Here is a 12,321-nt window from a genome sequence, read left to right as displayed (position 1 = left end):
CTTCTCTGTTCTGTTCTCATTGGGTGTAATTATCCATCTTTTACATGTTACTTTATTTCCTCACCATTTTTAAAGCTATGGCTCCGGTCAGAGGATAATGTTATAGCAGTCAATCAAAAAGAAAAACCATAGGCCTTCCTCCTCCTCGCCCTGCCGCCTTGATTTAAGCAGTCTTCATTTTTCACAGTAGTTAATTTTCTAGATATGTCTTGTAGATCTCAAAGTACTAAAAGGGAAACTCCCATTCAAAAGCAATTTATCTTAAGATACTGTAAGCAATTCTAATTTTTTTGTCCATTTGAAATATATGTTATGCTCTAACAAATCCTGTCAAACATAACCACTGTCCACATAGTTGAACTTCTGGGATCAAGAAAGTATACTTTGATTCCAATCCTAACCAGTGGGGCCCATCTAACTCAACTGTGAAAAGACATATCACACAATCACCTTCTGCTGATTACATGGCCTGCAACAGCCCTCCAGCTTGGGGTGACCTGCTAGAGGAGTGGGGGTTTCAGGTCGGAGCCTGTGGTACTACTGCTATGTGTGGTGGTGGGGGAGGGGGCTCTAGCTGCATCTCTGGTTTCTTTTTTAAAATCTTAGATGATGCCCCCCCCCCCCCACTTTCAAGCCATTGTCCTTTCTTCACTTTCTACTACCACCTCTGACTGAAGCATAGACAGCACCCCCTCTAATCCCCTCTGAAAATGGCCTTTGGGGACAAATTCAGGGTTTTCCCCATATCGTCTCCCCAACCTTAACTGAGGACTGTGTTTTCCTTCCTCTTCCTCAAGTGCATTTTTACACTATCACCACTGAACACCTTCCATGACACTTCCTTGCTTTGGCTAGAAGCCATCAGGTAAGGTTGGAGAGAATTTCAGACTTCCCTTGTGTAGTACTGGAACCACATTTACTCTCTCTCCACCAGCTTGATAATGAATATTGGATCCTCAGCCCTGCCGTACTTGGCTTTCATTATTAAATGATGTGGGATTTTTTTTTTTTAATATTTATTTTTGGGAGAGCGCGAGTGGGTGAGGGGCAGAGAGAGGGGGACAGAGGATCTGAAGTGGGCTCTGCTCTGACAGGCTGACAGCAGCAAGCCCAATGCAGGGCTCGAACTCATGACCACGAGATCATGACCTCAGCTGAAGTCAGATGTTCAACCGACTAAGCCACCCAAGTGCCCCAAATGATGTGGATTTTTTTTTAGTTCAGGTTTTGACAAAGTGAAAGTAACAGTCACCAGGGGTACTCAAACCTGCGAGCCCTCAATCTTGTTGGTGGTTAAACTTGGAGAAAGGCCACAGAAGACACTTACAAGCACACACAATCCCCCTGAATGAGTTGTTTTCTTTTCCTAGAATTGCATTAGCTTTTAAAAATTGATCCTTGCCATCCACCTGGGTCTCATTTGCAATCTGACAAACGGAACAAAAAGAACCCTGAATTCGGTGCATACTTTGCTTTTGGTGCTGCTGCTTCTCACGGTTCTCAGCAGAGATTAAGAAAGAACGTGCACACAGCAGATCCCTGATATTGGTGGGCCTGATTTCCTGGCAAATTGCTGTCGTTTTCCACTTTTCTGTTCAGGACCACTGATTGCTGAGATGTGGATGCATACTGAAATTAAAGCAATTCATTGTGTTCTAAAGTTTTTTTGTTTCTTTTAATTCAGTGTTCGTGTAAAACCACCTTTTCAAGCAGCAACTCTCAAATCTGAAGAGCAATTGATGTTTCCATTAATTTAATTAAATCCTTACTTCTAAGGATTTAACATCCTGTAATTAAAGTTTAATATAACAGTATTTCATAAGCAGCCTTTTTATTGTCAGACTATTGCCTTTTAATATAGTCAAAAAAAAAGTGTGCATAAAAAAAAAGCTATGATACAGGGTTACCATCCTACACTGTTCATGTTTGGGTATTATTTTTTATATAACGTGTGATATTTCTTGACTCTTTCGATTGTATGTAAAAGCTGGTTCTCCCATCTAACTTTGTTGGTTGGGCATTTTCTAGTATTATTTGCCGGAAGGAACACTGAGAGAATATGCCATCTTTTTAAAAATCCTGATTCTGCTTTTTTTTCCTCCAAATGTTAATGCCACTGATTGGAGGGTTTTATATATTACGAGATATATTTGAATGGGTTTTTGTCAAGATACAATTCTGAAACTTTTCATTTCTGTATGAAAATATAAACCCCATAAATCTACTCACTTTCCCCTGGGGTTGGATGGCTTTTGTCTAACAGCCATTCCAACTATCATTTAAAACAAGATAAATGAGGGGCGCCTGGGTGGCGCAGTTGGTTAAGCGTCCGACTTCAGCCAGGTCACGATCTCGCAGTCCGTGAGTTCGAGCCCCGCGTCGGGCTCTGGGCTGATGGCTCAGAGCCTGGAGCCTGTTTCCGATTCTGTGTCTCCCTCTCTCTCTCTGCCCCTCCCCCGTTCATGCTCTGTCTCTCTCTGTCCCAAAAAAAATAAATAAACGTTGAAAAAAAAAAAAAATTTAAAAGAAGATAAATGAGTAAAGGTCATAATTTCCTTCCCTCCAGATGTGAAGTTCTATTATTGAATCTCCTTAGAATGAGCACATGCAATTGTAAGCTTCTGGGTGGTAGCGTAGGTTAAGGAGTTGAGCTTTTGCTGTGACCATCCATTCACCTCAGCAACTTCTTTTCCTTTCTTGGTTGACAGTTTTGACTATTTTTTGCTCCTTGCTGAGGAAAAAATGTTCTGTAGCAGTTTCTACCCACAATTTTATCTCAGAATAATTACTGACATACATATGACAACTATAATAATAAAAAACAGAACTGAAATTTACTTAAGCACTCACCATGCACCAGACATGTTTCTAAATGCTTCCCGTACTTGAACTCAATCCTTATTATTATCATCCCAATATTACAGATGAGAAAATTTAAGAGCAGGGAAAATAATATACCCAAGACACACATCTAACGGTATGAAGCTAGAATTTAAAACCAGGCAGTCTAGGGGCGCCTGGATGGCTCAGTCGGTTGAGCGACCGACTTCGCCTCAGGTCATGATCTCACGGTTTATGAGTTCGAGCGCCGCTTCAGGCTCTGTGCCAACAGCTCGGAGCCTGGAGCCTGCTTCAGATGCTGTGTCTCCCTCGCTCTCTGCCCCTCCCCCACTCATGCTCTGTCTCTCTGTGTCTCAGAAATAAACATTAAAAAAATTTTTTTTAAACTAGGCAGTCTGATTGCCACTAGTCTTTTACCATTACACTGTACCACTATTTAATAACGTTTAATAATCTGAGAGTGTAGGAAAAACGCTTATTTCAGATTAAATTTCATGTTTCAAGAAACTGAAATGTGCTCTCTTGATTTAATAACTGCTTTCTTGGGGCGCCTGGGTGGCTCAGTCGGTTAAGCGGCCGACTTCGGCTCAGGTCATGATCTCATGGTCCGTGGGTTCGAGCCCCGTGTCGGGCTCTGTGCTGACAGCTCAGAGCCTGGAGCCTGTTTCGGATTCTGTGTCTCCCTCTCTCTGACCCTCCCCCGTTCATGCTCTGTCTCTCTCGGTCTCAAAAATAAATAAATGTTAAAAAAAAAAAAATTAAAAAATAAATAAGTAAATAACTGCTTTCTTAAAGCTTGGGATACATACCTGGACTTTCTCTCTTTCAGCATTGAGACTATCCTGCAGTTCCTGCAGCTCTCTTTCTAAAAGTTCAACTCTTTGACGATAACGCAGACTCTCAACCTGAGCCACCTCAAACCTGGTTTCAGCAATTTCTTTTTCTCGTCTTATAAATCTACAGGAATATATAAAATTTTATTTGAGTAAAAAAAATGCCACCAACACAACATTTTAAAACTTGGATAATCTTTAAGATGACAAATCTATTCACTTTAGTAACTATTTTTACATGTTTTCATTAATAAGTAACGAGAGATGCTTTTTATTATAGACAATGGCTTCAGAAATGTGTATCTTTAAAAAAAATAATTGAGGGGCATCTGCTGGCTCAGTTGGTTAAGCAGCCGACTTCAGCTCAGGTCATGATCTCACAGGTTGTGAGTTTGAGCCCCGGGTTGGGCTCTGTGCTGACAGCTAGAACCTGGAGCCTGCTTTGGATTCTGTGTCTTTCTCCCTGACCCTCCCCCACTGGCATTCTGTGTCTGTCTCTCTCTCAAAAATAAACATCAAAAAAAAAAAAAAATTGAAAGGCATTTAGTTTTTCAAAGAACTCGCTCAAGTTCTTACTATCAGATTCAACTGAAAGTCCTATCTTTAGCGTGGCCTATGTCTAAAGGTCGAAAGTGACTGCTGATAGGGTAGAAGTGGGTTTGTTGGCCAATAGGAATGGAACGAGCTTTATAAATAAATAGCAGATAACCCCCACTTCCCTAATTTATGCATTTATAGTTACATTACACAGTGCTTGGTATACCACAAAATAAAGCATTAAGAATATTATTGGATTTACCTGAGAATTTCTAAAATTTGTTCTTGAGATTTTCCTTCTTCACTTAGAGAGACATTTAAGGGACCCTGTACACCTTCCTTCACAGAGGCAACAACCTTGTCACTTAATTTTTCAATCTGATCATGAAGTAATCGGTTTTGTTTCTCTAGATCTTCACAGCGAGACACACACTTGGAAACTTCATCCTGTAAACAAGAGTCTATCATAATAGCAGATTTTCTGGAGTACCTGGGTGGCTCAGTCGGTTAAATATCCGACTTCAGCTCAGGTCATGATCTCATGGTTCATGAGTTTGAGCCCCACATCAGGCTTTCTGCTGTCAGCAAGTAGTCTGCTTTGGACCCTCTGTCCCCTTTTCTCTCTGCCCCTCCCCAGCTTATTCTCTTTCTCTCTCAAAATAAATAAATAAAAAACAATAACAGCAGATTTTCCAATCAATGTATATTTAAAAACCCCCATACCTTTAAATTCTCCAGAATACTCTATCATGATGTATAATAATACCTTTAACATTCTCTCTCTTTCTTCCCAAGATGCTTTGCACTCCAATAACTGTGATTCTGCTTTCTGGGTTGTTTCTTCCAAATGCTGACGGACTGATGCCATTTTGGAAACCTGTTCCTTGGCAGCTTGTAGAGCTTCAACATCAGCAGCATGGAGCATCAATTCTCTCTCATACTTATTCTGAGCTTCCACAGCTATTTTAGCCTGTAAGAAATTATTTCCCCATTGACACAAGATTAAAAACTCATAAGGCTAGTCAGTATTTTCTGAAAAGATGCACATTACATTCTTTAAAAATCTAAATGTACCAAAATAAAATACTTAGAAGTTATGCTATATCTATTTAATGAAATATGCTGCCTATAAGAAATTCATGTTAGACCTAAAGACACTTGCAGATTGAAAGGTAAGGGGATGGAGAAACATTTGTCATGAAAATGGAAGTCAAAAGAAAGTCGGAATAGCAATACTTCTATCAGTATCAGTTAAAACCAAACTTTAAACCAAAGACTGTAACAAGAAATGAAGAAGGGCACTATATCAAAATAAAGGAGACTATCCAACAAGAAAATCTAACAATTGTAAATATTTATGCCCCCAACATGGAAGCATACAAATATATAAAACAATTAACAAAAACATAAGCAAACTCATTGATAATAATATAATAACAATAGAGAACTTTAACTACTTACATCAATGGACAGGTCATCTAAGCAAAAAGCAACATGCAAACAATGACTTAAATGACACACTGGACCAGATGGACTTAACAGATATATTCAGAACATTTTATCCTAAAGCAGCAGAATACACATTCTTTTCTAGTGCACATGGAGCATTCTCCAGAACAGATCACACAGTGGATCACAAATCAGGATTCAACAAGTATAAAACGACTGAGATCACACCACCACACACCATGCATATTTTCCAACCACAACACCATGCAACTTGAAGTCAACCATAAGAAAAAATTGTGGAAAGGCCACAAATACATGGAATTTAAAGAACATCCTACTAAACAATGAATGGGTCCACCAGGAAATTAAAGAAGAAATAAAAAAATACATGGATGCATGGGGCGCCTGGGTGGCTCAGTAGGTTAAGTGGCCAACTTCGGCTCAGGTCATGATCTCACGGTCAGTGAGTTCAAGCCCCGCGTCGGGCTCTGTGCTGACAGCTCAGAGCCTGGAGCCTGTCTCAGATTCTGTGTCTCCCTCTCTCTGACCCTCCCCTGCTCATGCTCTGTCTCTCTCTGTCTCAAAAATAAATAAACGTTAAAAAAAAAAAAAATTAAAAAAAAAATACATGGATGCAAATGAAAATGAAAACATGATGATCCAAAATCTTTGGGATGCAGCAAAAGCAATCACAAAAGTGAAGTACACAGCAATATAGACCTATCTTAAGAAGAAAGAAAAATCCCAAAAATGCAACCTAACCTTATCCCTAAAGGAGCCAGAAGAAGAACAAATGAAGCCCAAAGCCAGAAAGGAAATTAATAAAGAGCAGAAATAAATGACAGAGAAACAAACAAACAAACAAAATATCAGAGCAGATCAATGAAACTAGGAGCTAGTTCTCTGAAAAAATTAGTAAAATTGATAAACCCTTGGCCAGACTTATCAAAAAGAGGACCCAAATAAAATCATGAATGAAAGAAATCACAACCAACACAATAGAAATACAAACAATTTTAAGAGATTATGAAAAATTATATGCCAACAAAATGGGCAACCTGGAAGAAATGGATAATTCCTAGAAAGATTAAATTCCCAAAAGTGAAACAGAAAGAAACAGAAAACCTGAACAGATTGATAACCAGCAAAGAAATTCAATCAGTAATAAAAAATCTCCCAATACAGAAAAGTCCAGGGCCAGATGACTTCCCAGGGGAATTCTACCAAACATTTAAAGAGTTAATAACAGGGTGCCTGGGTGGCTCAGTTAGTTAAGTGTCCGACTTCGGCTTAGGTCACGATCTCATGTTTTGTAGGTTTGGGCCCGCGATGGGCTCTGTGCTGACACCTTGCTCGGAGCCTGGAGACTGCTTTGGATTCTGTGACTCCTTCTCTCTCTGCCCTTCCCCTGCTCACACTGTCTCTCTGACTCTCAAAAATAAATAAATGTAAAAAAAAGTTTTTTTTTAAAGAAGAGTTAATAATACCTATTCTTCTCAAACTGTCCCCAAAAATAGAAATGGAAGGAAAACTTCAAATCTCATTCTATGATGCCAGCATTACCCTCTGATTCCAAAACCAGACAAAGACTTCACTAAAAAAGGCAAATACCCCTGATGAACATGGATGCAAAATTCTCAACAAAATACTAGCAAATCAAATCCAACAGTACATTAAAAGAATCATTCACTGTGATCAAGTAGGATTTATTCCTGGGCTGCAGGGGTGGCTCAGTGTTCGCAAATCAATCAATGTGATACACCACATTAATAAAAGGGTAAAAACCATATGCTCCTTTCAACAGATGCAGAAAAAGCATATGATGAAGTATAACATCCATTCATGATAAAAACCCTCCACAAAGTAAGGACAAAGAGAACATACTTCAACGTAATAAAGGCCATATACGAAAACCACAGCTAATATCATCCTCAATGGGGAAAAACAGAGCTTTTCCTCTATGGTCAGGAACAAGACACGGATGTCCATTCTCACCACTGTTACTTAACATATAGTATTGGAAGTCCCAGCCACAGCAATCAGACAACAAAAAGAAATAAAAAGCATCCAAATTGGCAAGGAGTAAGTCAAACTTTCACTATTTGCAGATGACATGATACTTTATATAGAAAACCCAAAAGACTCCACCCAAAAATTGCTAGAACTGGTACACAAATTCAGTAAAGTTTCAGGCTACAAAATCAATGTACAGAAATCTGTTGGATTTTTATACACCAATAATGAAGCAACAGAAAGAGCAATCAAGGAATCATTCTCATTTACAACTATACCAAAAACCTTGAGATATCTAGTAATAAGCCTAACCAAAGAGGTAAAAGATCTGTACTGTGAAAACAAGAAAACCACACAACACTGATGAAAGAAGCAGAAGACGACAAAAAGAAAAAACATTCCACACTCACGGATTAGAAAACCAAATATTGTTAAAATGTCTATACTATCCAAAGTAACCTATACATTTAATGCAATCCCTATCAAAATACCAGCAGCATTTTTCACAGATCTAGAACAAATAACCCCAAAATTTGTTTGGAACTAAAAAAGACCCCAAACAGCCAAGGCAATCTTGAAAAAGAAAAGCAAAGCTGGAGGCATCACGTTTCTGGATTTCAAGCTATAGTCATCAAGACATAATGGTACTGGCACAAAAACACACACAGGGCAACAGAACTGAATAAAACCCAGATGTATGTAAGACAGAATATCCTAAGGAAAAAAGTCTCTTCAACAAATGGTGTTGGGAAAACTGGACAGCAACACGCAAAACAATGAAACTGGACCATTTTCTTAATGCCAAACACAAAAATAAACTGGATAAAAGGCCTAAATGTGAGACCAGAAACCATCAAAATCCTAGAGGAACAGGCAGGAACCTCTTCTGACATTGGCTGTAGCAATTTCTTACTAGATATGTCTCCTGAGGCAAAGGAGACAGAAACAAAAATAAACTTTTCAGATTTCATCAAAATACAAAGCTTCTGCACGATGAAGTAAACAATAAACAAAACTAAAAGGTAATTTACAAAATGAGAGAAGATACTTGCAAAGAACGTATCTCATAAAGCGTTAGTATCCAAAATATATAAAGAACAAACTCGGGGCGCCTGGGTGGCGCAGTCGGTTAAGCGTCCGACTTCAGCCAGGTCATGATCTCGCGGTCCGTGAGTTCGAGCCCCGCGTCGGGCTCTGGGCTGATGGCTCAGAGCCTGGAGCCTGTTTCCGATTCTGTGTCTCCCTCTCTGCCCCTCCCCCGTTCATGCTCTGTCTCTCTCTGTCCCAAAAAAAATAAATAAACGTTGAAAAAAAAAATTTTTAAAAAAAAAGAACAAACTCAACATCCAAAAAAAAACAAATAATCCAGTGAAGAAATGGGCATGAAGTGACACTTTCCAAAGAAGACAGCCAGGTGGCTAACAGACATATGAAAAGATGCTCAATGTCACCCGTCATCAAGGAAATACAAATCAAAACTACAATGATGGGGAGCCTGGGTCGCTCAGTAGGTTAAGTGCTTGATTTCGGCTCTGGTCCAGATCTCACAGTCCTGAGACTAACCCCTGCCGTCCAGCTCTGTCCTGGGTGTGGAGTCTGCTTAGGATTCTCTCTCTTCCCCAATGCCCCTCTCCCTGGCTTGCGTGCTCTCTCTCGCTCTCAAAAACAAAACAAAACAAAACAAAACAAAACAAAACAAAACAAAACACCCCAATCTACAATGAGCTATCACCTCACACCAGTCAGAATGGCTAGAATTAACACCATAGGAAACAACAGGGTTGGCGAGGATGAGGAGAAAGGGGAACCCTTTTACACTGCTGATGGAAAAGTACAACCATTCTGCCATTCTGGAAAAATGTACAGGTTCCTTAAAAGTTAAAAAAGAACAACCCTATGACCTAGTAATTACACCACTACAAGATATTTATAAATACCTTTTGTATCTGCAGATATAAAAATACTGATCTGAAGGGACACATGCACCCCAATATTTATAGCAGCATTTTCAATGATAGCCAAATTACGGAAAGGGCCCAAATGTCCATTGACTGATAAATGGATAAAGAAAAGGTGGGGTGTGTGTGTGTGTGTGTGTGTGTGTCCGCGCGCGCATGATGGAATATTAACCACAAAAAAGAATGAAGTCTTGCCATTTGCAATGATGTGGGTGGAACTAGAAATTATCATGCGAAGTGAAAGAGTCAGAAGAAGACAGATACCATATGATTTCACTCATATGTGGAATTTAAGAAACAAAACAAATGAACACAGGAGGCAAAAAAGGAGGAAAACCAAGAAACAGACTCTTAACTATAGGGAATAAACTGAGGGTTGATGGAAGGAGGTAGGTGTGGGGGATGGGCTAGATGGGTAATGCTCTAAAGAGAGCACTTGTTGGGATGAGCACTGGGTGTTGTATGTAAGTGACGAATCACTAAATTCTACACCTGAAATTAATATTACACTATATGTTAATAATTGGAATTTAAATAAAAATTTGGAGAAAAAACAACCACTCTAACAAAAAAAAACTCAAAACAAGGAAGAAATATGAAAGAATTGTTCAAAATGAAACTTATGAAGATGATACAACAAATTGCAACAGGCTTTATAAAATAAAAGCTAAGAACAACTCCGATATGTAAAATACATGTGCATACACATGCATAAACACAAACTTAAAGTAAACAAAAGGAAATAAGAATAATTTATTTCAATATTGAATTATTGATACATTCTTTTATTTTAATTTGCAATGTTACACTGTTTGGCAATAAGCCAAGGATAATTTTTGTCTAATTTACCTTTGAAGTATTTTCCCCTGTATTCCACTTCTGATGTAATCTTCATACATGTACATACCATATATATAAGCAATAAAGAACTATAATCAAATGACTATTCATATACCACTCAAAGATGAGAACATTACATGTCTTCCCATTCTATTTCAGTTTTACTATTACTGGTACTTTTATATTTTTCCCCATTTGTCAAGGTTGCTTTGTTAATGGTTATTGCACTATTTGCTTTTAGTCTTCACATAACACTTTTCAGCTGATCTTAGTGCAAGTTCCACAATGGTGAAAATAACTGTATTTCTGTACGGTTTACCAATCCTCAAGATGCAGTAAGATACTCCAAGAACTGCTCCCTAGGATCAAACCTCATTTCTCAATAACTGGCTACATGATCAACACTTACTTGTTCCTGACAGTCACGTCTGGCTTGCTGTTCATTACTCAAAGCTGTGCTTGCTCTCTGAAGAGCTTCTTGTACTTCATTCTGAACGCTGTTAAGTGTTTTCTTTAACTCAGATAACTAAATCAGAAGAACATTAATTAAAACCAGGGTTAATTGCAAGACAATTATTGTAATAATTAATAAAATAACCAGGGTTATTTTAAAGACAAATTTTTAAAATCCTACTGGCCCAAACAGACTTACTAAATTTAAAAGATAACTTGAGGTAATACTGCACAAATTTCACAGGCTTATGTTCACTCCTTACTAACATCTGCAAAAGTTAATGCTCAGGCAGAGAGGCTTATAAAAAACAGCACTGATATCTACTACCATAAAGTAGTCTAAAATACTCAAAAGGAAACACATACGGACCTACAAAGCAGTGTAAAACATACAACTAAAATTGTTAAATATGTGTCCATTCAGTATCAGTTGAAATGAACTGGATGGTAACTAATAAGCTACTTAATACAAATCCTTACACACACACACACACACACACACACACACACACACACACAAAGATTGATATGGCTAATAATCTAATTTACCTGTTGTTCCATACTTTCTATGGCTTTTCTCTTATCATCCTGAAGTTCCTGTTTTTCCTTCTCTACTTCCATCAACTTCTTTTCCAACTGTGTCTGAAACTCAGCTGACTCTTTTAAACGAACTTCAATATTCTTACGTACTTCTTCTGTCACCTTTACCAGCATCCAGGTAATAGAATACAAAAATTATACACATCTAAAATTATACAATTAGTTTCTCTAAATCTAAACTTCACAAGTACTAAAATTAACATTTGCTTTGTATTGAAAAAAAAAAAAATCTATCAGGATGCCTGGTGACTCAGTCAGTTAAGCATCCGACTTCAGCTCAGGTCATGACCTCACAGTTCATGGGTTCGAGCCCCATGTCAGGCTCTGTGCTGACAGCTTGGAGCCTGGAGCCTGCTTCTGATTCTGTGTCTCCCTCTCTCTCTGCCCCTCCTTGCTCTCTCTCTTTCTTCTCTCTCAAAAATAAATAAAGATTAAAAAAAAAGACTTAAAAAAAATATCTATCAATGCTAATCAGTTTTGAATTTTGTGTGTTTTGTTTTATCTGGCTTATTAGACTGAAGTATTTTTCAGATTTAAAAGGTAAACACAATGATATCCGTCAAACTCATATTTACTATAGTACTTACACACAGCAGGCTTTTATTTAAAAAAAAAAGTTAAGAGGGATCTGGGTGGCTCAGTTGGTTAAGTGTCCAACTTGGGCTGAGGTCATGATCTCATGGTTTGTGAGTTCGAGCTCCATGTTGGGCTCTGTGCTGACAGCTCAGGGCCTGGAGCCTGCTTCAGATTCTGTGTCTCCCCTCCGCCTCTCTCTCCCTTCCCTGCTCATACTCTTA

The 12,321-nt window shown here is 38.5% G+C and overlaps 1 protein-coding gene across 3 annotated transcripts in view; it reads right to left on the bottom strand.

Annotated features, from left to right (window-relative positions):
- Positions 1-12,321, bottom strand: part of TPR (translocated promoter region, nuclear basket protein) — a 65,769-nt gene that overhangs the window by 30,286 nt on the left and 23,162 nt on the right. For all 3 annotated transcript variants that reach the window (XM_043568035.1, XM_043568036.1, XM_043568037.1), the window contains 5 exons: positions 11,474-11,626; positions 10,881-10,997; positions 4,978-5,181; positions 4,474-4,658; positions 3,651-3,798 (listed from right to left, as the gene is read on the bottom strand). In XM_043568035.1, the coding sequence (XP_043423970.1) occupies positions 3,651-3,798; positions 4,474-4,658; positions 4,978-5,181; positions 10,881-10,997; positions 11,474-11,626 (807 nt within the window). The remainder of the gene's footprint in view (positions 1-3,650; positions 3,799-4,473; positions 4,659-4,977; positions 5,182-10,880; positions 10,998-11,473; positions 11,627-12,321) is intronic.

This window comes from Prionailurus bengalensis, chromosome E4 (genome assembly GCF_016509475.1).
Source record: "Prionailurus bengalensis isolate Pbe53 chromosome E4, Fcat_Pben_1.1_paternal_pri, whole genome shotgun sequence".
In the NCBI taxonomy this organism is placed as follows: Eukaryota; Metazoa; Chordata; class Mammalia; order Carnivora; family Felidae; genus Prionailurus; species Prionailurus bengalensis.
The sequence above is the reverse complement of the archived record's forward strand: the minus strand, read 5'-3'. Positions and strand labels throughout refer to the sequence as shown.